Source organism: Trachurus japonicus, chromosome 1 (genome assembly GCF_045865225.1).
Source record: "Trachurus japonicus isolate A0001 chromosome 1, Traja_1.0".
Taxonomy (NCBI): Eukaryota; Metazoa; Chordata; class Actinopteri; order Carangiformes; family Carangidae; genus Trachurus; species Trachurus japonicus.
In genome coordinates, this window is record NC_140907.1 from 26867157 (window position 1) to 26892814 (window position 25658).

Sequence of the window (25658 nt, forward strand, 5' to 3'; positions counted from 1 at the left end):
GCAAATAGCTCATTTAGAAAATAAAAGTAATGTAGAAAATAGAACGACAAATCAAATTAAATTATGTCATTAACATGCTGTTTTTTGGGATCTTTCATTCATATCAAGCTGAAGTCGGTCTTAATAAGATACTTGTGCTAAAATGACAACATCACATCTGCATTTCAGCCACTAGAGTGCAGCAGAGAACTGTACTGGATCATCACCAGTCTGTGATCCTAGACTTACTGCTTCCCTCTCTCTGCAATAAAAAAGATAATCAAAGACAAATAAAGATTAAATAAGGCTAAAACAAAAAACATGTTTCACCTCACTGTGAGATTCACAGTGAGGTTCAGCTCAAGTAACTGGAAACACTGGAAACTGACAAATCTATAACTCAGCATGATCCATCAGTGGTGATTTCTGACATTTCAGCCTGTAAACAGATACAGTACATATAGATATGAAGAAATATCAACATCCTCATAATAGTTCAGGACATATACACAGGCTTTGGCATCAAGTCTGCTCATGCACATGTTGATGTAAATGACGCAGGATACCGTAAAGGCCTCTGGGAGTTTTCCTGGAGTGGATTTAAAGTTTCCAGACTTACCGAATACAAGAGGCCTGGAAAAGAGAAAATAAACATCAGTTCTATTCTGTGTCATGTATAAATACAGTATGTATAATAAATACCTCTATACCGGTATCTTTATATTTAAACTGAGTGATCAAATGTTCATTGTTGTTGAGTCATAGGTCAGATACATTCACATAAGGGCAGGTTAGCAGGGCAGAGATTCATGAGTCAGTTTGGTGTGTCCAGTATTTAGTCTTGTCCCAGAGGCTCTGAGCAGCAGTATATGTGCTGCTGTGCTGCAGGTCCGACCGTATGGCATCAGATGTGAAGCGGCTCGTGACTTGGCACGTTGATCTCTAGATCAAAGTTTCTGTAGCCATGTGTGAGGGATTATGCTCCTCTCAATCCCTCCTTATCCTGCAGCTCAGACTAACACCTGAAGGAGGATCTTTTTTACTTTCACTCTTCCTCTGCTGCAGCAGCAGTGACAGGTCTTCTCCTCTACAGCTGGTGAGCAAAGGCGTCCCGGTTCTATATCCCTTCACTGTTTGTTTTTTATTTTATTTTTATGTTATTTTTGGTGGATGAAAGAGCAGCTCAAGGATGTTTTACCCTGCCTGCGGCGTACGTCATGAAGCAGACAAGTGGGATTAAAACGACATAAAACAGCTCTTCCACACAGGAAGCAGGTCTCTGCAACATGATCCCTAGAAAGAGTGAGTCACAACTTTGTGTCTGTTTAAATGAGCAGTTTGCATTTTATTTGCTTATTTGAAAAGTTAGAAATGAAAAGCTTCACCATCTTGCGGCCTATTTCAAATCTCTCCAGCACTGATCACATGGATATTTGTATCTGATTTTCTCTGACTTCAAGCTTTTACATCCAAAAACTGAATTGTAAAAGAAAAAAGAGAAAGCAAAGATCTCGTGCAGTCCTGAGTTCACATGAGGACGTTGTTCAAAGATACTTTTCGCTTTTTAACGCGTGGTGACAGTCTGTGCAGCATCCTGGTGGTGACCTTCCTCCCTGTCACTTTAAATGACATGATGTCAGCTGCATCACTCTGACCTTTAACACATGTACACACACATTAATGTAGCTACTGTATGTGTCAGCAGCATGCTCCGGGTTTCATACTCACTCACTCTACTACAGCCTCAGGGATTATCAGGGATTATCTAAATACAACTACCTGAGTGCAGGTGTCTGTCAACACAACACTGAACCATGCAGATCAAGACAGATGTTGAGATGAAACTGTCTTGTCAGAGTAGGAGAGAAAATCTTTTCCCTGACAGTCGGGTGCTGACGTGTTACCTCTGTCTCCAGGTCGACATGATGGGAACTCATGGTGAAAAGTCAAACACCTGAACGACACGTGAAGTGACAGCTCTGACACAGACATGGGGTGAGGAACATATTTTACATTTTGCATTAACTTTTCCTTCCTTCCTTCTTTCCTTCCTTCCACAGTGCTGAAATCTTTAAATATCCGAACACTCAGTGGAGTCAATTAATCAATTAGTTGATCAATAGCAATAGACAAATATAATGGGCAAAACTTGAGACTTTGTCAGTTTTCTGTGATATCTCTGGGTTTTCTATTGATAGATGATGACAGATTTTTTTTAAAGTTGTGTTATGATTTTTTTTTTCTTATCTGGCTTCACAAAAGTTTAAATTGCCATATCAATCAATTAATCAATCAATAAAGTGGCACCAAAATGTAATTCAAAGTGCTTTACAAGCCATTAAGGAAAAAAATGGGTTAGTTTTAAAGACTCATGTACACAAACAGCAATAACATCATAAATTGATATAAGGGTTAAGAAATTAAAGAGTTACAATAATCAAAACACTAAAATAATGATACAGATATAAATAAAAAAAACACTATGAGAATGATAGAAAGCTGCAACACAAAAAAGATTAAGAATAGATAGAAACAAGTGTAAACACTAAAATCATAACATTATAGAAAACTACACACAGAAAAGATCAATCTTAAGTCTATGTGTAAAAGCATCAATAGTAATGAGTAATGAGAGTAAAGAGAATAATCACTGGTTGCAGCCCTGCCATATTAAAATTATTGTTATTTTTAAGTCCATACATTTTCACGGCTCCTATTTAAGTTTAAAATATATAATTCAGACTCTATACTACTACTATTGCTTGATGAGAGCTGCTCTCAAGCTCACTTCCTGCTCAGAGGCAGCACAGATTTATTTCATCTGACTGTAAATCTCTGTCCACTAAACACCAGTGGGACCTGCTGTTTTCTACTGTATCCTACTGTACGATGCTGTACACTCAGTTGCGTCCTCCCCAGCAACTGTTTCACTGCACAAAAGCCTCATAATTAGCATTTTCACATCAAACTTTCATTGCAGTGTGGTCCTCAACATATGTTTAAAACCAAAACAGCGTGAATGAGACAAAAGAAGTTGGTCAATTATTCAGCAGCCATTCACTGGGGTTTCTACTAATCCCAGCATGCTCTACTGAACTAATGGCGGCAGCAGGTGCAGGCAGCTGATCAAACTCTATAGTCTGCATGCTCTGGTGGTGCAGGATTTATTGACTGATTACAAGTAGCTACTTTGACACTGTGATTGAAATCTGCTGTAAAAACATTACACATCTTTCCACTTGATATTCAAAGTTTGATCATGAGTGTTGAGTTTTTTTCATTCATTCATTAAATTCAGATGAATTTTCAAAATTAAAGCAGAAAGCTGCTGTTGATCTACACCTCGCTCTGCATGAATGGACTATAAAGTTTGTGTTTCAGTCAGTTGTGCAGAGTAAGTTGTATATATTTAATGTAACGGTAAACTTTAGCTTCTCCATGTTGTTCTACTCCACTTTGCACATTAAATCTTACATTTATAAAACATAAAGCCTGTAAATGTGATGTTTTAACTGTCAATTTTAGGATTAAATGGCAGCACCCTGAATGCTGCAACATTGAAAGTCTTGTTAAATGTTATTGCATCAGTAAAATAGCATCATAACAACCCTCCGAAGAACCTCTCTGCAGAGTAAGGAACTCCTGCCGTTTGGACACTGAGGACATTTTGCTGATAATACTTTTGCTGAAGAAACACTTTGAATGCAGACACAAAGCAGTAATTTTGCACACTGTGTTGTGGCCTCTGGATACTTTACTGCACCGTACCTGTGTGTGAGGTTGTTTTAAAAAACCAGAGGTGGAGATGGATGCTGAAACAAACAGAAATCTTTGCACCAAGTCTGTGATTGTGCACTGCATGCTAAGCAGATTCCCCTTTGACTGTGGCACACACAGTGACACACACACACACACACATGCACACTCACTCCATTAGTTTTCTAAAATAGTTTGTGAGGCCTTCAGATGCCTCAAGTTCGACCCCTCCCCCTCCTCCGACACACACACATACACACACACCAGACAATGAAGCTCACGCCGGCTTTTTTTTATTCTATCACACAAAATCAGTAATGGAAAAGGAATGCAAATAACCTGTTTCTGTCTCTGTTCTGTTCTTTTCTTTCTTTCTTTCTGTTTTTTTTTTTTTATCTGAAAAGAGTCTTTCATGGGCTGCTGCATAATGTAGCGTCGTCAGGGCAACAGCCTCCCTCATGGGAAGGGAGGGGCCCAACTGGAAACCACAGTTCCAACTGGTGCTGGGACGTCCCATCGGGAGCTCCCAGTACGAGACTACTGCTGCTGCTGCTGAAAAACATAACAAACACAGTTTCTTTTTTTGTGCTTTATGAGAAATACTTAAATTTAGTTACAGTGGCAATAGAGAGTTTCTATAGACGAACATAATAAACCAGTATAAACTTTGGTGAACACTTACAGTCAAATATTTGCAGTAGTATCTATAAGGGAATAATAATTGAGCCCTCAGGTTTAATAACTGGTTGAACCTCTTTTAGCCCCAATAACCTGAAATGAGCTCTTATAGCTGCAGATCTGAACCTGCTCAGTGTTCAGGAGAAATCAATAAAACACCTCCAGCTCAGGTTTAATCGTAGGATGTCGGTGTGGTGGGGTCATTCCTCCTCTACTGTAGGTTCAGGTCTGGACTCATTAGAAGATTTATTTCCACATGTGGAGTCATCGTCCTGCTGCATCAACCTGCTTCTGCATGAGCTTCAGCAGCTGAGAGTCTGGAGATGTCTCTTTTTTAGTTCTTGTAAGAAAGAACACGGCGTCTTTTGGTGACCTTTTAGTTTGAAATATCTGGGCAAGCAGGTAGGAGCTGTTTGAGCCCAGAGGCCATGATGCATATTAAGTTTAGAAAACATATTCCCATTTGCTTTGTGGAGAGTCCATGTTGCTCTTTGACAAACTTCAGCTCCATTGATTCCTTCAGCCATTTGCTGTTTCTTGTTGTGTCTTTAGAGTCATTTTAGGTGGTCACAGATCTCTGGGGAGGTTAGTTACAGAATTAAATCGTCTCCATTAACAAAAAAGAAAGTTTGTTTCACTGTGAAACTCTTTGAAATTTGCCTGTAACCCTCCTCCAACTTTTCTCAACCATAACTACTTGACATATCATCTTGATGACGTTTCTTGCTTTTAAATGTAGCCTATGACATTTTGCGTTTGTTCAGATTTCCTTCATGGATTCAAAAGATAGGAACACATTTTATTTTACAAACCAGTCGTTTTTCCACAGGGGGCAGTGAAAATACAGAGTAAAATTCTGATTACATATTTCTCAAACCTACCACAAAACTGCTTACATAACCAGTGTAGAAGAAAATAGAAATAATGCATGGATACAAAGACTATTTTTACGCGTCAATGTAATATTGATGAAGTTTTTTTCATTTATTTATTTATATTTTCCCGTACTGGATTAGGCTACTGTAGCTCGCGCTGCACCCGGCTGCAGTTGCCTGTCCCTTTTATTGTCGGCGGATCCCTTTAATAAGTGAGGTGGAAGTGAGTGTGAGTGGAAGGAAGCGGCGCCCGGTTCACAGCCGCGGTGTGTTCGTGCAGAGTGGGCGGACAGGAGTGTGGAGCAGGAGCAGGAGCAGGAGCAGAGACCACCGGGTCCAGGGAGGCAGAGGCAGTAGAAACAGTGGAGGAAAAGTCAGTGAGGAGGATCACCGCCTGTCATCTGACCACCACATCCTCGCCTGCGTCACTGTAGTTTTCTCCGCGGCAGATAAGATAACCTTTAGGTGAGTGAAACGGAACACACCGCATGTCCTTCACTGGGAAACATCTCAACTGGGATTGAATGTCAGTGTCAGTGTCTCTTGATTTGATGACAGAGTTGTGTTAACGCGTTAAACCTGGAGAAGAGAAGCTGCTGTAAGATGCAGAATTAGATTTGATTTCTTTATAAAAATTATACCACCACGAGCTCATCCAGTCATTTTAAAGTGCAAGTGTCCAGACGGTGCTGGAGGGGTGGTGGGGGGGAGCTGTGTTTTTCTGACTGTAGCCTATGCGTCCTTATGGTTATGGTAATTTATGAATGTGCGCCACTTGACTAATCCACTTAGAGCAGGTCTGATCCCCAGACAGATCTGCAGCATGCAGGCTCGTGTTGGTGTCAGCGTCTTAAATCTGAATAAAACTTGAATGAACCTCTGCTGCTGCTGCTGCACAGGCTGAGTTTAGCCCCAAGCACAGGATCTACTGGATCACATGGCTGACGGTTTCATGTTATTGTGAACATGCGTGAAAGGAAAGATCATTGATGGGTTTAGACTGCTGTAGATATTAAGTTGAAGTTGAAGTTGAAGTGAACCCAGGAGGCCTGTGTGCATTAATATTTGATAGTCTACTAAAGCTCTTTGGAGCTTTTCACAGCACAGATTCAGACCTTTAGTAGTCATATATAGCCTGGTTAATTAAGTAATTTCTGCATGAACTTGAAATAATTGCAAAGTGGAGGCATCATAACTGTGCTCAAGATGATGTTGCTGCTAGAACTAAAACATCTCAAGTGTTGGAGAGCATATAAAAACGACTCATTAAGTTAAAACACCAGACAAATCCAAAACATATAAAAGTCTATCTTGCACTCAGGTTTATTGACAACATAACGAGAAAGTCTTTATTGACTTGTGAGTAGCCAAAGAAAGGCTGTATTATTGGCAGACATGGCAGTATTATTTGCAGAATCTGTATTAAACATTTCTAAGAAGAAAAAACATGCCTTGATGAAGTTATTTTAATGACATTAACTTAGTTTCCGCAGTTTTTGTCACTACCTGATAAATATTGTGTCAGTTTCTATGTCAGGGAGCATCAACTATGGAGCTGGAGGCCACTAGCTCAGCTTATCTGAGCTTAGTTTAGCTTTGCATAAGGACTGGAAACAACTGGGGAAACTGTGTGTAATTGCCCCGAAGACCACAAATTGTTGTTTCTTGTGCAGGTTAAACAAGCATAAGACAAAGTGTGTTACAGTAAAGTGAAGTTTTCCTTCAGTTTCTGGTCTTTCAACTTAACTAAACTAAACTGAGGCTTTGAAAATGAAAAAAATTAACCTTGAGTTGTGAAGTTACAGAGAAGTGAACTGACTAGACTCCTTCAACCTCTTCTTTAGGCTTTAGGCAGCTTGAAGCTACATTAGCTGCTGTTAGAGCAGAGCAGAGCAGAGCAGAGCCAAATCTACAGTGGTGAAGTTGCACTGTGGGTAATTTAGGCACCAAGTTTTGACAATAGAAGGCAACAGAAGACAATACATCTGCCACTGCTGCACAAATTTAGTGATTTTTGTGATCACGAGTCCACATTAAATTGCTACAACACAACATTGTTTTGACATTTGGTGGTTGGCTTGTTTGCTAAATTACTCAGGCCCGACACCAGTTTGGTTTCTGCTCAGTGGGCAAACTGGTCCAGAATATGTTTAGTGAGTGGAGCAGATGTTGAGAAATGGGGCAGGTGTTACTGGAATCAGCTGTTAAAAGTCTTCAAAAAGAAGCTCAAACTGCTCTATTCTCCACTGCCGTATACCTAATCTTTAATCTTGCACTTTGATGATATTAGGCTATCTATCTTATAATTGTGTTTCTATGGGTTAATATGTTTAGGCTCAATGAATGACATCTGTGTAGATTTTTTTGCATGTAAGTAAACCTGCCTTGGCTTGCCTAGTAGCTCCAGGTGATTCGAGGTGGTGAATGTACAGTATGAAGGAGTCGTTTGATCTAACTGCTTGATGCTAGGAAAACAGTGTCATGTTTTCTATTGTTACATCTATTGGAGATCCTATTCTGGACCATCTTTTACTAAATCGTTTGAAATCCTCTTCACACTCTAATTGCAACCAATTAATTGAAGGCTTTTTCACATAAATGAAAAAAGTCAGTCACCTGTGGGACGGACAATCCTGTAAAAACAGCATCCAATCATCTTGAACGTCACGTTCAAGTCAATTGAATCGTGATATGTCAATAAAGCTACAGTCTCTGCCCCTCTCTCCCTCATCTGTACATACCGCTCCTCGTGCATGATCAGAGTCTTCAAAGAGTTACGACGCAGAAAAGAGGAAAGAGGCTTGGACTTTTGAAGTGTGTATTTTCAAAATGTGGGCTGCTAGAACCGTTTTCCAGGGTTTTTCCAACCCTACCTTTAAATAGGCTATGAAAGAAGCAGTGTGATGTTTGGAGGAAGGAACTTACGTTTTTACTTTTTCAGTGACTAATCTGCTTAACTGATAAGTTTTCAAGCAACATAACGCATACTAGCACTGTGTCTGGTGGTTGACAAATAGTGACATTACATAAAAACCACAACATGTAATTTCTACATTTATACTTATGGAAGGATCAAATAAACAGGATATAACAGATTATTTTGTTACTAAATTTAAAGCAGGCTGGCTTTATTTTCCTACATTTCCGGTCATGGTGCTCCGCTCTGCAGTTAGCCTATCAATCTTTTCCTCTAACTCTTCGCAGTTAAGAAAACTATTCCTCCAACTTCTTTTCTCTGCTCTCATTGGAGCTGTGATTGTGGGAACCATCTGAGAGTCCAGGGTGGTGCATTAACGCTGCATAACTCCCCCACCACTGCAGTGCACTGACGACTGTGCTGCAGCTGTAGCACTGCAACTGTGTACGGGGGGTTTTCTCGAGTTCATCAGGAAAACCACAAACTGAGTCGACTGGGAGGGAGCTCTGAAGGAGTTGAGCGTTCACGTAATCTCTCCATCATGTACCGTTGTTGGCTGGCATGTCACAGTGCGTTACACACCATGCATCAAGCCTGCTCTGCCCAGGAGTAAGTGCAGACTCACTGCTGGTTGATTGAACATTACATACTATCACTATAAATGTGCAGTCTTATGCAACCTGCAGCTTTGCAGGAAAAAAACAACACTAATATTTTCTAAGTATCTAAAAAAACACCTTTCTGTAAACATACCATGCAAAATTGAATCAGTCAACAAAAACAAAACCTAATCAGATCCCCAAATGATCTCCAGACAGAAATGTGTGCTCATGTGTTTTGAAGTGCATTTTTTTTTTCATAATCATAGTTTTCTTTGTTAATCAGATATCTTTTTTTTTAACTTAAGTCCATGTTTTATTAAGTCAAGTTAGATATTTGAGAACTTAAACTTCTTAGGAGTTTGTAAGGAGGGAAAAGAGTTAATATTCCCCCAAATAATTAGCCTGACTCTCGCCAGACCCTTGTAGTTCCGCAAAGCTACGCTGAGCTCCACACAAGGGTCTGGGACTGCTCCATAGGCGATTCATTTCAGAAGGCGGGGGCTTGTAAAAAAAATCTTGCATGTGATTGGATAAACCACTTGTCCGTCATCTTGAATGACGTGCTACTTCAGCCACTCACTGCGAGCTGCCATTGTTGTTTGACTCAAACAGTCGCTTCAGCGCTACGTCACACCTCAGAAAGTCCCGCCCGGCGATCCTGATTGGTTCATTATTTTTTGCTCCGGGGAAGAAGTTTGCATTGGCCTCGAGTCCAGACCAAGGGGGCAGTTGTCGGTCTGAGAAGTGAAGCTCACTTCCGCGTTCAAAAAGCTGCAATCCCCCCGGCTTCCTCTGGGGGCTGGCTCCAGAAGGGAGCAACTCCAATTGAGCCCCATGTTAAAATAGCCGATTTTACAGCTTTAAAAAACATATTTACAGCCTGGTACATTTCATTTTTTTGGTCTCAACCGATAGTTTCTACCCCCGCACACACTCTGAGGGGGGTGAATTTTTTTTAAACTCTACCGTTTTACTGTTATTAGGTTTAAAGTTCTGGCCAATTAGGGCGCAGAACCGTTGAGTGACAGGTCCGGCGACTGCTGCTACGAGGCCAGTGGGCGGGCTCTCGGCCGGCCAACGGCCGCACCGCTCCAAATATGGCAAGTAGAATCCAACATGGCGCGGTTCAAACCCCCGTAGTAGCGGCACAAAACAGACTCCCCCAAACCAATGGGTGACGTCACGGACGCTACGTCCATTCTTTTTACAGTCTATGGTCCAGACCCTTGTGTGAAGCTGAGCGTAGCGCCTCTGGTGGAGCTTTGCGGAACTACAAGGGTCTGGCGAGAGCCAGGCTACCAAATAATGTGTCAAAATATAAATTTGATCAGTGCCAAAAATGAGGCATCATGCCAGACTATGTACTGGTATTGAAAATCCCCATGTTTATTCAGTCTTAGCCAAGATTTGTTTATTATTATTAAGACTGTTCCTTTGAATTAATTTTGTTTTTTAACAATTGCACAATAATAACTAATAATTTCATTTAATGAAATAACTTTATTTGATTTGTGGCCATCACAAATCAAACAACTGAAATCCATCTCCAGATATTTAATTTGTAAGACACTTTGTCATACCAAGATTCAAAGCGTCAATGATGATTAATGCAGATAAACAACAATATGTATTTCATCCATACTTAAGAAATAAAGTTTGTTAGAAAGGTTAGAAAGTTAGAACAGGAGAGTGCAAACAGTATAGAAATGACTCTATAATGAGATTCATTGTAGCAGTAATGCACTTAAAGTTTAATGTTAATATTCAGCCATCATGACAAATAGGCTACTAAAACAGTGACACCAATCAGATCCAAGCATTTATTTATAACTGTCTAATGTCACTGTATCTCCATTACTTAACTTGTTTTTTTAATATTGTGACAACCAGCACTTGCTTACACACTGAGTGACATTTTATTCCCCTTTCCACAGTCGATTTGTGTTGATATCAATGCTCTTCTGGTCCAGTGACTCTTGAAGCCCTGGAGGCTCAGAGCGGTTGACTGTGACTCTGTGACCTCCCAGGATCAATGAGCTCTGCCGCTTCTCCAGCAAACCGTCTGGTTACAGCTGACTGATTAACACTGGACATCACGCCAGCTTAGTGACTCTTAACTCGGCAACGGCTCAGAGGAGTCTCAGTGTGTGTGTGTGTGTTTGTGTGTGAAGGGATGCCATTGGACGACGGGGAACTCTGTGAATGAATGAGATGCTTTGGTTCAGGCTTTAGCTGCAAATGATGATGTTTGTGTGATGATATTTTCATGGCTTTGATTATTGTCATTGATTTAATTGTTGTCACTTTAAACTCTGGCACAGAGGCCAAGGTCATGTGGCTTCTAACTCATTGTTGCTCTGATATTTTCTGGGATTTGTTTTGTATCTTTTAACCGACGTAATATGCACCACATGCAGGTTTTAGAAGTTTTTACGTCATGTTGCCTCTGGCCTGTCTGACTGAAGAATGAAGGAATTTGTAATCTTGTAACTTTAACCTGTTGGACTCTATCTTTTAATGCAAGTTTCCTGCAAAAAGAAAACACAATAGGGCCCTGATATAACATTACCACAACATCTTCTCAGTTGGAAAAGTGTTTGATCCTCCATCTCCAAGCAATAGTGGTCAGAATAATCAAGTTCTAAACTAAACGCTAAGGCTGCAACCAGTTATTATCATTGTCAAGCTGCCTGTTCATTTTTGTGTCGATAAAACATTGAAAATTGTGAAAAAATATCAATCGCAGCCCCTCTGAGTTCAAGATGACCTCATACATGTCTTATCTTCTCCGACCAGTCAGGAAAAGAAGCAAATAATTAAAGGATCCATTCTCAGATCCCCTTCCCTGAGCGATGTCAGTATGTAAAGTGCATGTCAGACTCCAACCAGCAGGGGATATCAGCATTACACAAAAGAACCATCGCCCACCCACAAGAATAGAAATGGCCTGACAACCCAGTCACCTGTCACAGGTGTGGCCTAAATGACTTTTCTATGTAAATAACAGGAAATGTATAATAAACAGAGTCCTGTCACTTCCAATGCCTTGTTTCCACTCTGGTTTCATTTGAGACTAATGCAGAGTGAACAAACAAACAAACCTCAGGTAGGACGTAGCAGTCGGTCTACACAGTTTATGTCACTGCGATTCAGATTATTTTTGTGCTCGGCCGCTTTTTGTTCTTCTTATGCATCTGGGTCAAGCAGATTGTCTTTGTTGTCTTTCCTCCAGGGGCAGAGAGCGGGCGGCCGTGGTTAAAGTAGCCCCGACTGTCTGGGATTGTTGTTGTTGTTGCCTTTCTGGGTTCACAGCCTCATTTTCTGCACAGTTTGCCACAGTTAATTATCGGACTCCCTTTAATTATCCTCTGACACACAAAGGCAAACTGCTAGTTAGTCAACGTGCACCCAGGAACTGGTTTGTTAGCTTTAGCATGAAATGTCATGAGCTGTGTCACATTGAGTTTCGCAGGTATTTTATGTTGATTCCTTATAACCACCTTTTTGTGTGTGTGTGTGTGTGTGCTCACACACACCCAGGGCTTTTATTTGTTAAGTTGATAGTTCCACATCCAAAATTGCACAGTTGTAGTCGATTCAAGCTCTGGACCCTCAGCTGGTTTTCCTTTACTTGGTTACACTAATGATGTTGTCACATTAAATAAAGCAAAGATGAAAAGAGTCCCATTCTCCATATAGAGCCACTCTCTGTGCTCTAAGTAATCCAGTTAAGTACGAGTGGATGTACAGGGGGGGAAACAGATGCATTTGGATAATTACTACAAACATTGTTTGCAGTCTGCAAATAAGATTAAAGCTTTCAAGAGATGGAGGAACTCTCCAGGGACATATATACATCCATGTTGCGTAGTGTGTGTGTGTGTGTGTGTGTGTGTGTGTGTGTGTGTGTGTGTGTATAGGGAAGTGGGTGTGGGTGTGTATGGCCTGAAGAGACAGTTTGAGTGATTGAGTTGTTGTGGAACAGCCGATGTTTTTCAGCCGTGGTGGAAATATTAAATATGAAGCAACAATGACGGGAAGGCTGCCCTCCTGACAGCAAGTGTCAGGACAGGAAGGTGTTTTTATCAGGATACAACTGAAGGCCACAGAACTTAGATATAAAGACATTGAGTCGAGATGATGGCACAAATGTCAGGGTTGTTACTATTATTCATCAACTTTCACAACATCGTTCACTGTCAAACTCATGATGGCGCTAGAGGAAAAGTCAGAGAATCAATGAAGTCAGTAGAACCCATCTTATGGGGACTGTGAACATCTGTACAATATACATGTTAGGGAAATTATAGAGATATTTAAGCTGGTCTGATCTGATTTAAGCTATTTCTCTACTTTCTCAACATTGGTTTGGTGTCAGAACACAAACACAGGAACTACCAACAATAACATCCATCATTTTCAACCCAAGAATTTGAAAAACTAAAGCTCTCTATATCAGAACATGATTCAGTCTCTGCATTTCATCCGTTATGGGTAAACTATCTTCTTCTGTTGCATCATCTTGGTCTTGTTAACTTTGCTTGAGTGCCCTCATCATGTCCAGTAATATGTTGTTTGTATTGTTTATGTTTTGTTGTTTTGTCTCGTTTTGTCTTGTAGATCGTTGTGAGTTGTTGTGGTTATGGATGTTGTTATTGTGTTTATGGTGTGATGTGTTTTTGTATTTATCGACTGCAATGGACAGTTCATCTGTGAAAGTAGACTCCAGGAAGAATAGCGATGGCTTTTGCCAAAGCTAATGGAGATCTAAATAAATGAAATGAAATGTCTTAAAGGAATAGTTCACCAAAAAATGAAATTCAGTTATTATGGACTCACCCTCATGCTGATGAATACTCCGGAGTATTTTTTATTCCTCAAAGTGCATCTGGAGACCCGGGAAGGGGGTTCGTAGTCCAACCAGATCCTTATATGAGAGTCATTAGCGCCCGAGACAAAAAGTCCATAAAACTACACAAAAACCTTGAAATATTCCTCCATACTGCTCATCCGCTGCAATCCAAGTGTCCTGAACTAAAGAGACTTTGACACCCCTGGCCTAAACAGTCCTGTATTGAATTTGCCTGGGGCGCACTCTTGCGTGAACGTCAGAGCGCAATGTTTAGGCTCTAAAAATGTCCTAAATTACGTCTTTTCGAGTTAACTCGGGACTATATCCCTTCAGGACACCTGGATTGCAGCGGACGAGCAGTGTGGAGGAATATAATATATATAATATAATAATGGTTTTTGTGTAGTTTTATGGACGTTTTTATGTCGGGCGCTATTGACTCTCATATAAGGATTGGACTACGAACCAGCCTCCCGGGTCTCCAGATGCACTTTGAGGAATAAAAAACTACTTCAGAGTATTCATAAGCATGAGGGTGAGTCAATGATGACTGAATTTAATTTTTTGGTGAACTATTCCTTTAAAAAAAGATGTGATTCCACCTTGTTCCAGAGAAAATACCTCATCTAACCATGACTTCATTTCTGGGAAATGGAAATGAATGTGTGCACTTGGGAAAAGTGTTCGGTAAAACATTAAAGACATTTGTACAGCTACAGTAGCTGCACTTGCAACATAATTGCATGAAATAAATATCTTCTATTGGCCCGTTTCACTTTCTCTTCTCTTCGCCCGTCCTCCGTCACTTCTTATCTGTCTCTCCTCCGGGACTCTCGCCCTCACCGGGGTTAAAGAGCAGCACAAGCCTGAAGCCCGGCCCCTCTCTGGCCTCACAGAAAACCCTCTGATTGGTCCGTCCTTTCCCTCTACACCAGCGGTCGGTGGGGCCCTCCCCCCCCTTGGTGTCTGCTCGCCCAGTGGCACCCTGTCGGTCTGTTTGGATTATTGTAACAGCCGCCGATCAGGCCTCTCGCATGCGTTTCCCTCTCTGCCCACTGCCCACACTACACTTATATGAGAGATGAGGAGGATTAGGTGACAGTGTTGTTTTCACCCCCCCAAGAGAAGAAGACAGGAGGAGGAGAGCAGCCATGGAGTTGAAGTAAGTGTGATGCTTGGGATTTAAAGGAAAGATGGGAAATGGGCAAAGGGAGACTCTGTAGAGTTATTCTCTTCTGTAAAGGATTTTTTGTTTGTGCCTCAGTCTGTTTGGCCTTTGCAACAGGGAAAAGGTGATTATTAAAAGATGCTTCTGGCTCTGAGATACTGGTCGTACAGGTTCCAGCTGTAAAATCACATGTTCTCAGCTCTTCATGTTGTGTTTGTTCTCAGAAAACTGTGGCTTTAATATAAGGAGCTTCTCCTGTGCAGGTGCATTCACCGCCGACTCTGTAGGAGAAAAATATTTACTTGACTCTCATTTCCTTTTCCTGTTTGTCACGCTCGCTGGCTCCAGTTCATCTGTCCTGAAGAACAGCAGGTGCACTGAACTGTTCATGTGATGTTTAGTGTATGTGGCATGAAGTTGGCTTTACAACATATAACTCTCTATACAGCGGTATCTGCAGGTTAGATATGAGGCTGATCCGACTGTGCATGTGGTTAAAGGTCAAGTAAATCAGAAACTAAAAGTGTTTACTGCTGTTACTGTTTTACTGAAGACTTGCATTTCGTCTGGACACTGAGCCACAGGGGTTTCAGCTTCACTGGACTCTGGCTGACAGATGTGCAGCATGGACTCTTTCCAGTGGCCTTCCTTACGTTGGCACATCTGTAGACCTTGATTAGACGTCAGTGGTTGTCAGAGACAGTCATGCACAGACGCACACAGACTCAGACGCAGCATTGTCTTATCTTTTGTCACCAGATGCCGCACATGGTTGGCAAGTGACACAAGGACGAGGGGCTTCCTTACTCAGTCAGAGCACTGCCTCTTTTCTCAGAAACACGTCATTATCAGACAAACCTTTTCTCTTCTCAACAGGAACGGTTCAGAACTTTTGTTATTTGCCTGAACAAAACCTCCTACGGTGAAAATACTTGATGTTATTTCACTTTGATCAGTGTTTCTTTTTTTTTCTTTTCCTCAGATGCCGGTGGTGGTTTTAGACATTTCAAAGCTTGGGTTGTGTTGTGTGTGTGTGTTGGCGGGGTTGTTGGATGTGGAGCTGGACGAAGGGATGTTCGGGCTCAAGGCGTGCTCTGCAGCTGTAATCTCTCATCATCCTGGGCCCAGTGGATGCTTTAGATTAACATGAGACAATTCAGGGGCGGGGCTTGTGTCTCCCTCTGCAGCGAATAGAGAAAAAAAAAGTACTGGAACACAAACTTTAAAGGTCATGTAAAGGTGACAGGTTTTATTATTTCATCATCACAGCCTCTTGAAGCCGCTGCTGTGTATCTATTTATTTATTTGTTGCAGTTGCAGTGTTTTGCGATTACCAGGGTCACCATGTGGACGCATAAGCCTGACGGTCCGACCATCTGGCTTTAGGTGCCGACAGGATTTAAAATACAATAAATGCTGCAAACAAACAAATTGCAACTGTCACCTCACACATAAACAGCAGTTGTAGTGATAATGATACAGTGTTCAGTTCTGTGTGGTCCTTCCCTGATTATGGAGGGTTCAGACATAATGAACATGTGGGGGCTGTTGCCTGGTAGCTAAGTGGGCGGCCATTTGTGCCTTTTTTTTTTTTTTTAACCACCAGCAGTAACCGTCATTATGGGGATGTAGGCCGTGATGAATGGGATGAATGGTTCAAACTGTCAGATCCTCTTTAGCCTGATGTGACTGAAGGAGTAATCTTGGTCTTATCTCCGGGCTCCAGGATGGATGGTGGGCAGCCGGGTGACGCACCGACACGGGGGGTTTCCTCGTTCACTCCGAGTATACAACAGCACAGGCTTCTTTTTCCAGAGCATGTAAAATACGATCAGAGAAAACGCTCAACATGTTCGCTTTTGTGAGAGTGACATGGATAACGCTCCCAATGTCGGCTGGTTGAGTAGGGAAGCCGGAGCCAAGAGGCGATTAATGGTGCATTACAGTACAAGGGGTTTGTCAGATGGTCAGATGGCCAAATTGGGATGGGTGGGGGTCAGCCTGGTCGTATCTGTAACTTTTCCAAAAAACCGATGACCCAACATTGACCCTTTAAAGGAGACGTATTATGCCCCTTTTCCTGCAAATTACAGATTTTTTTTTTTTGTCAATTCTCGTATTTTGGGGGCCAGAAGGCAAGACAAACACCCAAATATATGTTCAAGAGCCTTCAAAAAGTAATATTTCCATAATATGTCCCCTTTAAAAGTGCAATTGAAAGTTGTAACAAGTTGAAATTGTCACAGATTTCTTATTTCATTTGCCAGTTTTATCTTTATGACACCTGCTGTCAAATCCGTATTGTGTGATCCCTTCTCCATGACGGTTGTTTTACACCCAGTCATCATCACTCAGCTGTGTATCCTTATCCTAGCGCAGGCTAAAGGCTGGCTAAAGACCTCTTAAACCACAAATTATACTTTTTACGTCAAAGTTCGTGTTGAAATGAGATATAACGTGGTGATTTGTGTGATTCCACTGCTGATAAATGGATTTCTGAGCTTTGGAAAGTTTAGCTGATTGCCTCTGGTGTCAAAACTGAGCTGTAGAGCTGTGACCTCCTGGCTGCAGCTCCGGTACTTGCAGCGTTACTATATTAATGCTGTCATTTAACTCTCAGCAAGGAAGCAAACACTGCAGGTGTATTTTCTAAAATGTCAAGTGTTCGTGTGAGTTATATTAGCCTGCAGCTAACTTGAGAAATTTCGACACAAAGTTTTATGAGAATATTATTTTTTCTGATAAGGTCACTGTGACATAATATTAGTTCAAGTGCAATTAAAACCGTTAGAGTTAGAGTCACTAATGGAAAATAAAATGGCTGTGAATGAAACAAGTGGCAGTAAACTGTGCTGTAGCTCTGCTCTGTCACCAGTGTGTTCGACCGGCACGTGACTGGACTCTTGGCCTCGAACAAAAACGTTTGAATCAAACCAGTTCAATAAACCTGCAGCTGAAGTGAGACGAACCCGCTCTCTGTGCACACACACATGCTCACCTGTTTGTCTTCTTCACCCTGGTTTGTTGTTGACGTTGTTGTGGAAAAAGTGGTCATTGTGACTGAGCCGTGTCATCATTGTGTACGGTGACACGGCATTTTGTTCTGGTGCGTTTAGGAACACACAGAGGAGGAAAACGGTGGAAAAAACAGCTGAGGTCAGTGCTCTGGAAAGAGCAGCGGGATGGACGGCAGAGGGAAACCCAGAGCTAAAGCTAAAATACACTTAAGAGAGCTGCATGGAAACCTGTTTCCCGTTCGTACTGGTGAGTTTGAAACAAGCTGGTTTAAAGTTACAGCAGGGCCTAGTTCCTCAACACACAGCAGATTAAATTATACTACATTTAAAGCTTTTTAATTTTTACCATATGTATTGGAAGATGTGTTGAGAGCAGTGAGCCTTGTTTTGTTTTTTCCTGCCATCACAGCCCTGAGGGGAGGTGGGTCAGCAGCCTTTGAAGTGTCTGGAAGCATCATGGGAGATAATGTGGGTGTGAAGTGTGTGAAGCAACCAGAGCAGGTTTAAAGGATGTGTTTACTTCTCGGGTGTGTTTATGTGTTGGTGCCTTTGAGCTGTTAGTGTCTCTTCTTTCTATTAGTCATCATACTAGACCCTCCGGTGATGCAGCGATCAGACCGGCTCCTTTGAAACTGACGGACACCGAAGCCCCGCCCTCTAATTATTTTTTAAGCATATTTATATCAATACTTGAAGAGAAGAGAAGGAGCCTGCAGATGGAAAACATGTTTGTGTTTTGCAGAGTAAAGAATTTGGCCTCTGCTGTGTTTACAAAGTGATACGGCCTTTTGACAGCATCATGTCGCTGATACTAGTGCTGGAAAAGCCCACATGTCGGTGTCGGGGTCCAGTCCTGTGGTGTTGACATTCACATTGCACACTGTGCCTTTTTAACAAAACAGAAACAAAGCAAAGCAATGAAGAGGTGTGTGCGTGTATGTGTGTATGTGTGTGCGTGTGTGTGTGTTGTTTATCGTAGAGACTCATGGTGATGGCAGGGAGGTGAAGTTTGCATTATCCAAATTGAAGGCAGCCTCTGTAACCACTCATTAAAAGCACCCTGCAGGGATTTTGATCACTAGTTGCGCCACAGTGCAGCGTTATTGTTTGCTTTCAATGATTGCCGTTTGTTTACGAGACTGCCATCAGAGTATAAAGCTTCTCATATTCTGTATTTTTCTTATTGTTAAAAAGAAAATGAAATGAAAACACTTGATGAATTGATCCTGGTAAACAAAAATGATCTGTGTGGCCAAAGCCTCTGTGCCACATTTTATTAAAAAACAACATTAAAGCAGAAGTAAGCGGAATATTTGTGTTAATATAAGTCTTAAATAGTTATATCTTCCGACGGCAATCACTTACATAGAGTGTTTGGTCTGAAACACGGGTCTGTCAGTCACTCTGCTCTGCTGTAAGCCGAGGAGAAAACTTTCCTTGTATCCTACAACCTTTATCCAATGAGGAGAGAGAACAGCACAAAGGGGCGGTCCTCTCTATGTGTGCAGCCAAGGGATGCGCGTGAATGTGGTGACGTAGGGACGAGGGCGGGGACTGCTAACTCCATCGGCTGACAAGAAGTTAGCCAAAACGACCGGATCGCTTACTTTTGCTTTAACACTGGAATTTATTTTTGACTTGTCCCTAAAAACTGTTCTGTTGTAAAAACTTAGTAATGATACGTATTCATTATTAATCCGCCACAGAAAATAGTGCCATAAGTGCAGTATTCCTTCCAAAATCTGTTGTTTGCCTTAAAGAAAAGAAAAGAAAAGGGGTACTAACATCTGTTAGTAGGAACCAGCCTGGTTGTGGTTGAGTGTTAAAGCCAGGAAAGGGAAAGTGTTGAAAATGTTTTGCTGACATTCAGTGAAATGTGGAACAGCAGCAGCTTCGTCCTTCAGGGTGGCGAATCTGATGATGATGACGTTTTGGGAGATTAATTGTTTGTGTCGTTTGTTTGTATGTCGATGCGACACCCACACAATCAACAGTTTGGCCGGTGTGTGCCCCTCTCCTCTCTTCTCTCCAGAATCGCTTCGGCTCCTCTTTGTTCTGTGTCCCACTCGTCTGACTGACTCAGAGCTCGCCGAGTTTGGCAGAAGCTGAGATGAGATCACTGGAACAGCCTTGGAGCTGCCAGCCGTCATGAAGTGTGTGCGAAAGAAACTCTGTCAAGTTCAATTGATGTGATTTTTTTTTTTTTCATGGACTGACAAAAGTGCAAGGATTCAGGATTTTCTTCTTATTTCTCTCACTGTTATTTGAAGGTCAGCACAGGACAGTCAGAGTAGATGATGATTGATTAGGGGTCAAATGGGGTTAAACTTCCTCTTCGATGCCACTGTTTCTATACAACGGTATATAAGATGTCATGGCTTAACCACGTCACTGATGGAGGATGTAAAGTACATTATAACTGTGGGAGGAACCCACGTATATAATCTGTCCTCAAACGGACTAATCACAACCCTGATAGCACCAATTTCTTCAAACTATGCATGTTTCATCTGACAAAACAACAAACTCGGTTGTAATGTAATGAAGTCCAATAGATGAATGCTAATTGTCATTCTTCCCATCAGGGGCAGATAAAGGATGTAGTTTAAACAAAAGAATTAATGCTTACAAGACAATTAAACCTCATATTCAGGTTGAATTTCCATTTTCTTTCATCATTCATTCAACCTAAAATCATCATGAAACCAGTTTTCAGTTTGAGGTTGTTTTTCTCGAGTCTTGCCTTTAACCAGTGAGAAACAATAGACATTATCTTCCCAGTGTTCAGTTGTGCTGTTGCTAGAAGCATTTAACATCACACTGATCAAAGGAGCACTGTTACATCCGCAGTAGCAGCCGCTATCATGCTGTAGCTATACAGTAGCTGCTTCAGGCCGATACATGCTTGTTTCCAATTTCCTGCTGTTGTTTTCCATGAATCTATTAAGTAAAAGAAATAATACAGCTGATCACCAGGTTGTCCAACAACATCAGACCTGTTTGGATCAGTGAACACATGTGAGATGTTAAGTGTAGGAACAGGCTAAAGACAAGAAACTGACAGGACTGAATCAAGATGCTACAGGGAATCATGCAAACAACACAGTCTTTTTTAAAAACGTGCACCCTGTGTCGATTCCACCACTTAAATCCTGTATTATGCGTACAGCACTGTGAGGTGAGGTCAGTGTTTTACTTTTAGTCTGAAGCATAACGCTGCGTTTCATGTTTTGGATGATCCAGACTTGCACAGATTTATAGAGCTGAGATCATCACAGAGGCAGCAGCGACGCGGCCAGACACCAAGATCCCAGTCTGTGAAATCCCACAGGTGGCCTTGGACTGTTTCAGGTCAAGAGACAATGAAGGAGTAGCAACATACTTTATCCTAAAGAAATGACGAACTTGACCTCCTATGCAACCATGTGTGTGATGTTACAGCATATGAAGGAATGTGTGCTTTCATATACAGCAGTGTCTCTGGCCTCAGCAGCTTTAAAGCTATTTCTCTCTTGTTTTTTCTACAGTATATATAATACTTTAATTCCCTCATTGCTTTGATTCCTGATTCTCTTTCATCCTCTGTCCTTTTCTTCCCCGGCTCCTGTGCAGTGACTCAGCAGCTGCACACACCTGCACACACACACACATACACATGCACCCGGGGAGAGATCCCTCAGTTTGCCTCCAGCTCTATTGGCCGCTGCGTTAGATCACCGGCCGTCAGCCAATACTCGCTCGCATTACTCCTGATGCTGCACACGCTCCCTGCACTGCAGTGAGCCAGCATTTAGGGGTAGGAGGAGGGAGGATGAATGGATGACACAGACTGAGCGAAGAATGCAAGGGATGGGAGGAGGAGGAGGAGGAGGAGGAGAGCAAGTTGGGAAAGGGAAAAGAGAGAGAGAGAGAGGGAGGGAGGGGTAGAGATGATGTAAAAACTGAAACACAATCTGTCTAAGCTCTAGCTCCTCCTCGACTTGTGTGCACACCCATAAACACACGGAGGCTGCTGTGTCGCTCACACGCATCCCTGCCGTCTCCTGTTTTGGCTCATGGCTGCGACCTGGAGAGGGGAAACATCATGTCCTGTCAGAGCTGACATGACCTAGAGGCGGGTTTAAGAGGGATTCTGGGGTGTTTTTTGGTGTTTGTGGTTCCTGCGTTTGGGACTGGATGACGCCTGTTGATTGGTCCATAGATGCAGCACTGTAAGTCATCCTGTTCATTCATGTTGTGCTGTATACTGAGCTCTTTTGGAAAAGCTGTTTCCCCTTTTTGATGTGTTTGCATCATCTCATGGAGTCACTACATAACGTGCATAAGATTAAAATATCCTATGAGTTAGCACAAAGTATTCCTCTCATGTTACACCCCGCTGTGTGTGAGATGACAGCTCCATCCAGCAGGAATTATTCCGCTTAGCTGGTGCAGATCTGATTATGTAAGAGTGGAGCGATGTGTGGCTGCCGCGACCGACCTTGTGCACTGTCAGCACAGGAGCTGCTTCTGTTTGTCCTGTTGTGGCCGTCTGCAGAAGGATTTAGGAAATTTTAGTTTCACAGTCTGAGCCGCAGTCCAGACTCTGTTTATCTGTCTCGTCTGGCTCTGTGAACCTACTGTAGGAAGTTGTTATCATCACAGCAAGAGGATCTGAGATCTGTGTCTGTGCATGTTTATGCATTATCACATAGTTGTTATGCAGGCAGACAGTTTCTTTACCTTTAATGTATGGATTCACATCTGTGATTTAAAGATGGGGCCTCTAAGATGCTTTGTTTATGTTTTGTTTAGGTCATATTTCAGCTGTTGTTCGGTTTCATCCACTTCAGATCAGTTCCACTGCTGCTTCTGCTTCAGCATCACTTCTATATTTGGCAGCTGACAGCAAACAAATTACACACGAGCCATGTGGCATGTTGGGAAAATTTTAGGAGCAACCCACTTGACAGCATGACGGCTTCATCATAACAGCAATTTAACCTCCGCTGTCTCCGTTTCCAGCCCCCCCCCCCCCCCCCCCTCTCTGGATCACCACTTTGTAGCTGCAGGCTCTCATATCTGCCTTGAGAGAGGGGGAACCAAGAGGAGGATAAGAGAAAGAGAGAGGGAGCGAGAGATGAAATGAAAATAGACGAGAGAGGATGAGAAAGAGAGCATGCACCGTAGAAAGAAGCACGGTCCCTGAGGGTGTCCTCTCAGCAGCAGAGGTGGCCTGTTTCTGTGCCCGTCTTGAATGTGGAGAGACAATAAAAGCACTGACACACTTTCTGTGTCTAAGTTAGCTGCCGGATAATGTTGCAGGAAATAAAAATCACAAATCACAAAAAGACGTCTATAATAAAATCGGGGAGTTGTCCAGAATACTATAGATGACTCTTCGAGAAGAGTCAGTGGAGCTGTTGTGTTTATGTTCAGAAGGCAATGAGTTGTTATTTTGGTAGTGTTCAGTGTTCAGTGAGCTGAGTGCTTTGCTTTCACTTCATAATCAAATATTTATCACTTAAAGTGCCTTTTTATGACAAACGTCTGGCAACTTCTGCAGCTCATATTCAAGACCTGCTCTATTCACCAACTCCTACTGCAGCCGTTCCCAAAATGGGACACACAACATCCCAAGATATTGCAACATAAATCTGCAAAAATTAGAAAAGAGATATTATGATGTGTTTATTTTTCCAGACTGTTGTAGGAGTTGTTGACCTTTTTCGCCCCTAATGATAGTCACATTTGGATTATTTTTATTATAAATTTAATATGTTGTACCTGTATAAAGTGATGTAATATTATTTGAGTTAATCTAAATGTATATATTGATAGATATATTGAAGTTTATTTTATAATATATATTGTCTGTAGTGTTTTTATTATTTCGTATCTATAATGTCAAAGTTGGTTATATCTTTGCAGCTCCTTTAGTATGAAGCACCTTTGGTTCCCACCTGCTGTTGTTTACAGGGGGATGGATGTGAATGTGATGCACATTGCATTGCACATGCACAATGAGATGCACATGTCCTAAGAGCTAAGAGAGTAGAATAAAGTTGAGTCAACTGTTCTGTTGTGTTGGAGGTGATTACAGAAGACAGCTTAAAGAAAGTAGAAAACAGCCCAGAGCTGTTGGTGTTCTGCAGCCGTGACCTCCTTTTCTTTGTCGGCAAATCTGAGGTTGAATTGTTGGACAAACGAAAGCGACAAGAGATTGTTTTGTTTGAAACGGTCCCAAGCCAGAAAGGCAGGGAATGTTTTTTCCTCTCAGAAACAATTTTCCTTGTGTTTTTGTGATTGATGCGACAGAATTGCACCATGAGGTACACTTAGAGGCGGTTTAGGTCTCACCTTGTTTTTCTCAGTGGTTTGTTGATCAGATGGGAAACACTGTATTTTATAGGTCCTGTATTTTTATGGCTGCGTTTTGTTCATCTCTCTGGGAAACTCAAGTGGATATTGAAAATGTGAATGTTACAGGCAGACACTGGACAACTGTAGCATCTAATACTTTCTCCTCATTCCCCTTCATATTAATCAGCTAAATACCTGCTAATGTTAAGGTAATTATGAGGATTGTTTCAAGGGAATTAGCTAAAAAAGAAAGAAAGAAATGGGATTAGTAAAATCAAGTAAAGTTCGTTCCCAGGATAAATTCTATATTTAAACCTCTTTTTTTTTTTTAAGTCCACATGAACCCTTCCTTAAAGTCCGTAAAGGTAATTTCAGCATCTTCAGAGATAAAAATCAAATGCCATTAGCTAAGGATGATTGTGTGATTTGATCAAAGAGCAACTATTAAAGAGACCTTGCAGTGAGATTATTTAGTCAATACCTATTTCCCAAATTAGGAACAGAACAGATTGTATTTTCTAATGTGTATCTGACATCAATCACACTTTGATTTTATCATAATCAGATTCAGCAGTTTACACTTTTGTAAACACTTCATGATGAAACCGTGACCTCAGTCTGACCTCTCGGCCTCTTCACAACCTCTCAGATCTCCCCCAGACATAATGGTTGGGAAAGTTAACTGTACTGTATGTAAATGAGCTTATCATCCCACTGACCACCAGGAAACAGATCTAGCCACTGGTCGTGTCTCATTGACCTGCTGCTGATCGAGGGGATGTTTACAGTCACTCTTTCTAATCTTAATACTTCAGTGTTTGCGAGTTAAAGGCTGCGGACCACAGGAGCTGATCGGTGTCTGCTCTGTTTGTGCGTTTGCCATTTCCTGTCTCAGTGAGGAGGTGGAAGGAAGAAGGTATTTGGCCTTGGATTTCAAACTTTGATCTTTACGACCCTCAGGTTTCCACTCACTTCCACGAGGTCATCGCTGTGTGTGTGTGTGTGTGTGTGTTTGATCATATATTATGTCTTGTCCTCACTCGTCTTTTCCTCCCTGTGTGTCACTCTGCAGGGTACAGGGTAAGAGGAAGGGGGACTCCTATGTCAGAGTTTTAGGATGGCCAGTGAAGGCTCCACTATTCCCAGCCCCGTGGTCCGCCAGATTGACAAGCAGTTCCTGATCTGCAGCATATGTCTGGACCGCTACGAAAACCCCAAAGTCCTGCCCTGCCTGCACACCTTCTGTGAGAGGTGAGTGGAGTTACTGTGTTTTTCTTATGCAGGAGTGTCATGTTTTCATCCTTTGACATGTGAGATGGTGCAACAGTGAGTATCTTTTTAAATGTATGGTGTTTTCATAACTTTTAAGCTAAATGCTAAAATTAACAATGCACTTTGCAGTTTTGTGTTTCAGTTTTACACATATATTCATATCTGTGACTTCCAATCTATCATGTTTAATCTGATTACAT

General features: G+C 41.8%; 1 protein-coding gene across 7 annotated transcripts in view; it reads left to right on the forward strand.

The window, feature by feature from the left end:
* Positions 1-5601: 5601 nt before the first annotated feature.
* LOC146992038 (tripartite motif-containing protein 2) overlaps positions 5602-25658 on the forward strand; it is a 30872-nt gene continuing 10815 nt past the window's right edge. Inside the window, exons 1-2 of one of the 7 annotated variants that reach the window (XM_085783111.1) lie at positions 5602-5753; positions 25259-25437. In XM_085783111.1, coding sequence (XP_085639237.1) covers positions 25304-25437 — 134 coding nt within the window. In that variant the 5' untranslated portion in view covers positions 5602-5753; positions 25259-25303. Of the gene's footprint in view, positions 5754-14622; positions 14822-17994; positions 18092-21835; positions 22056-25258; positions 25438-25658 lie in introns of those variants that run through there. The other 6 variants (XM_085783124.1, XM_085783099.1, XM_085783138.1 and 3 more) reach the window with 6 other exon arrangements.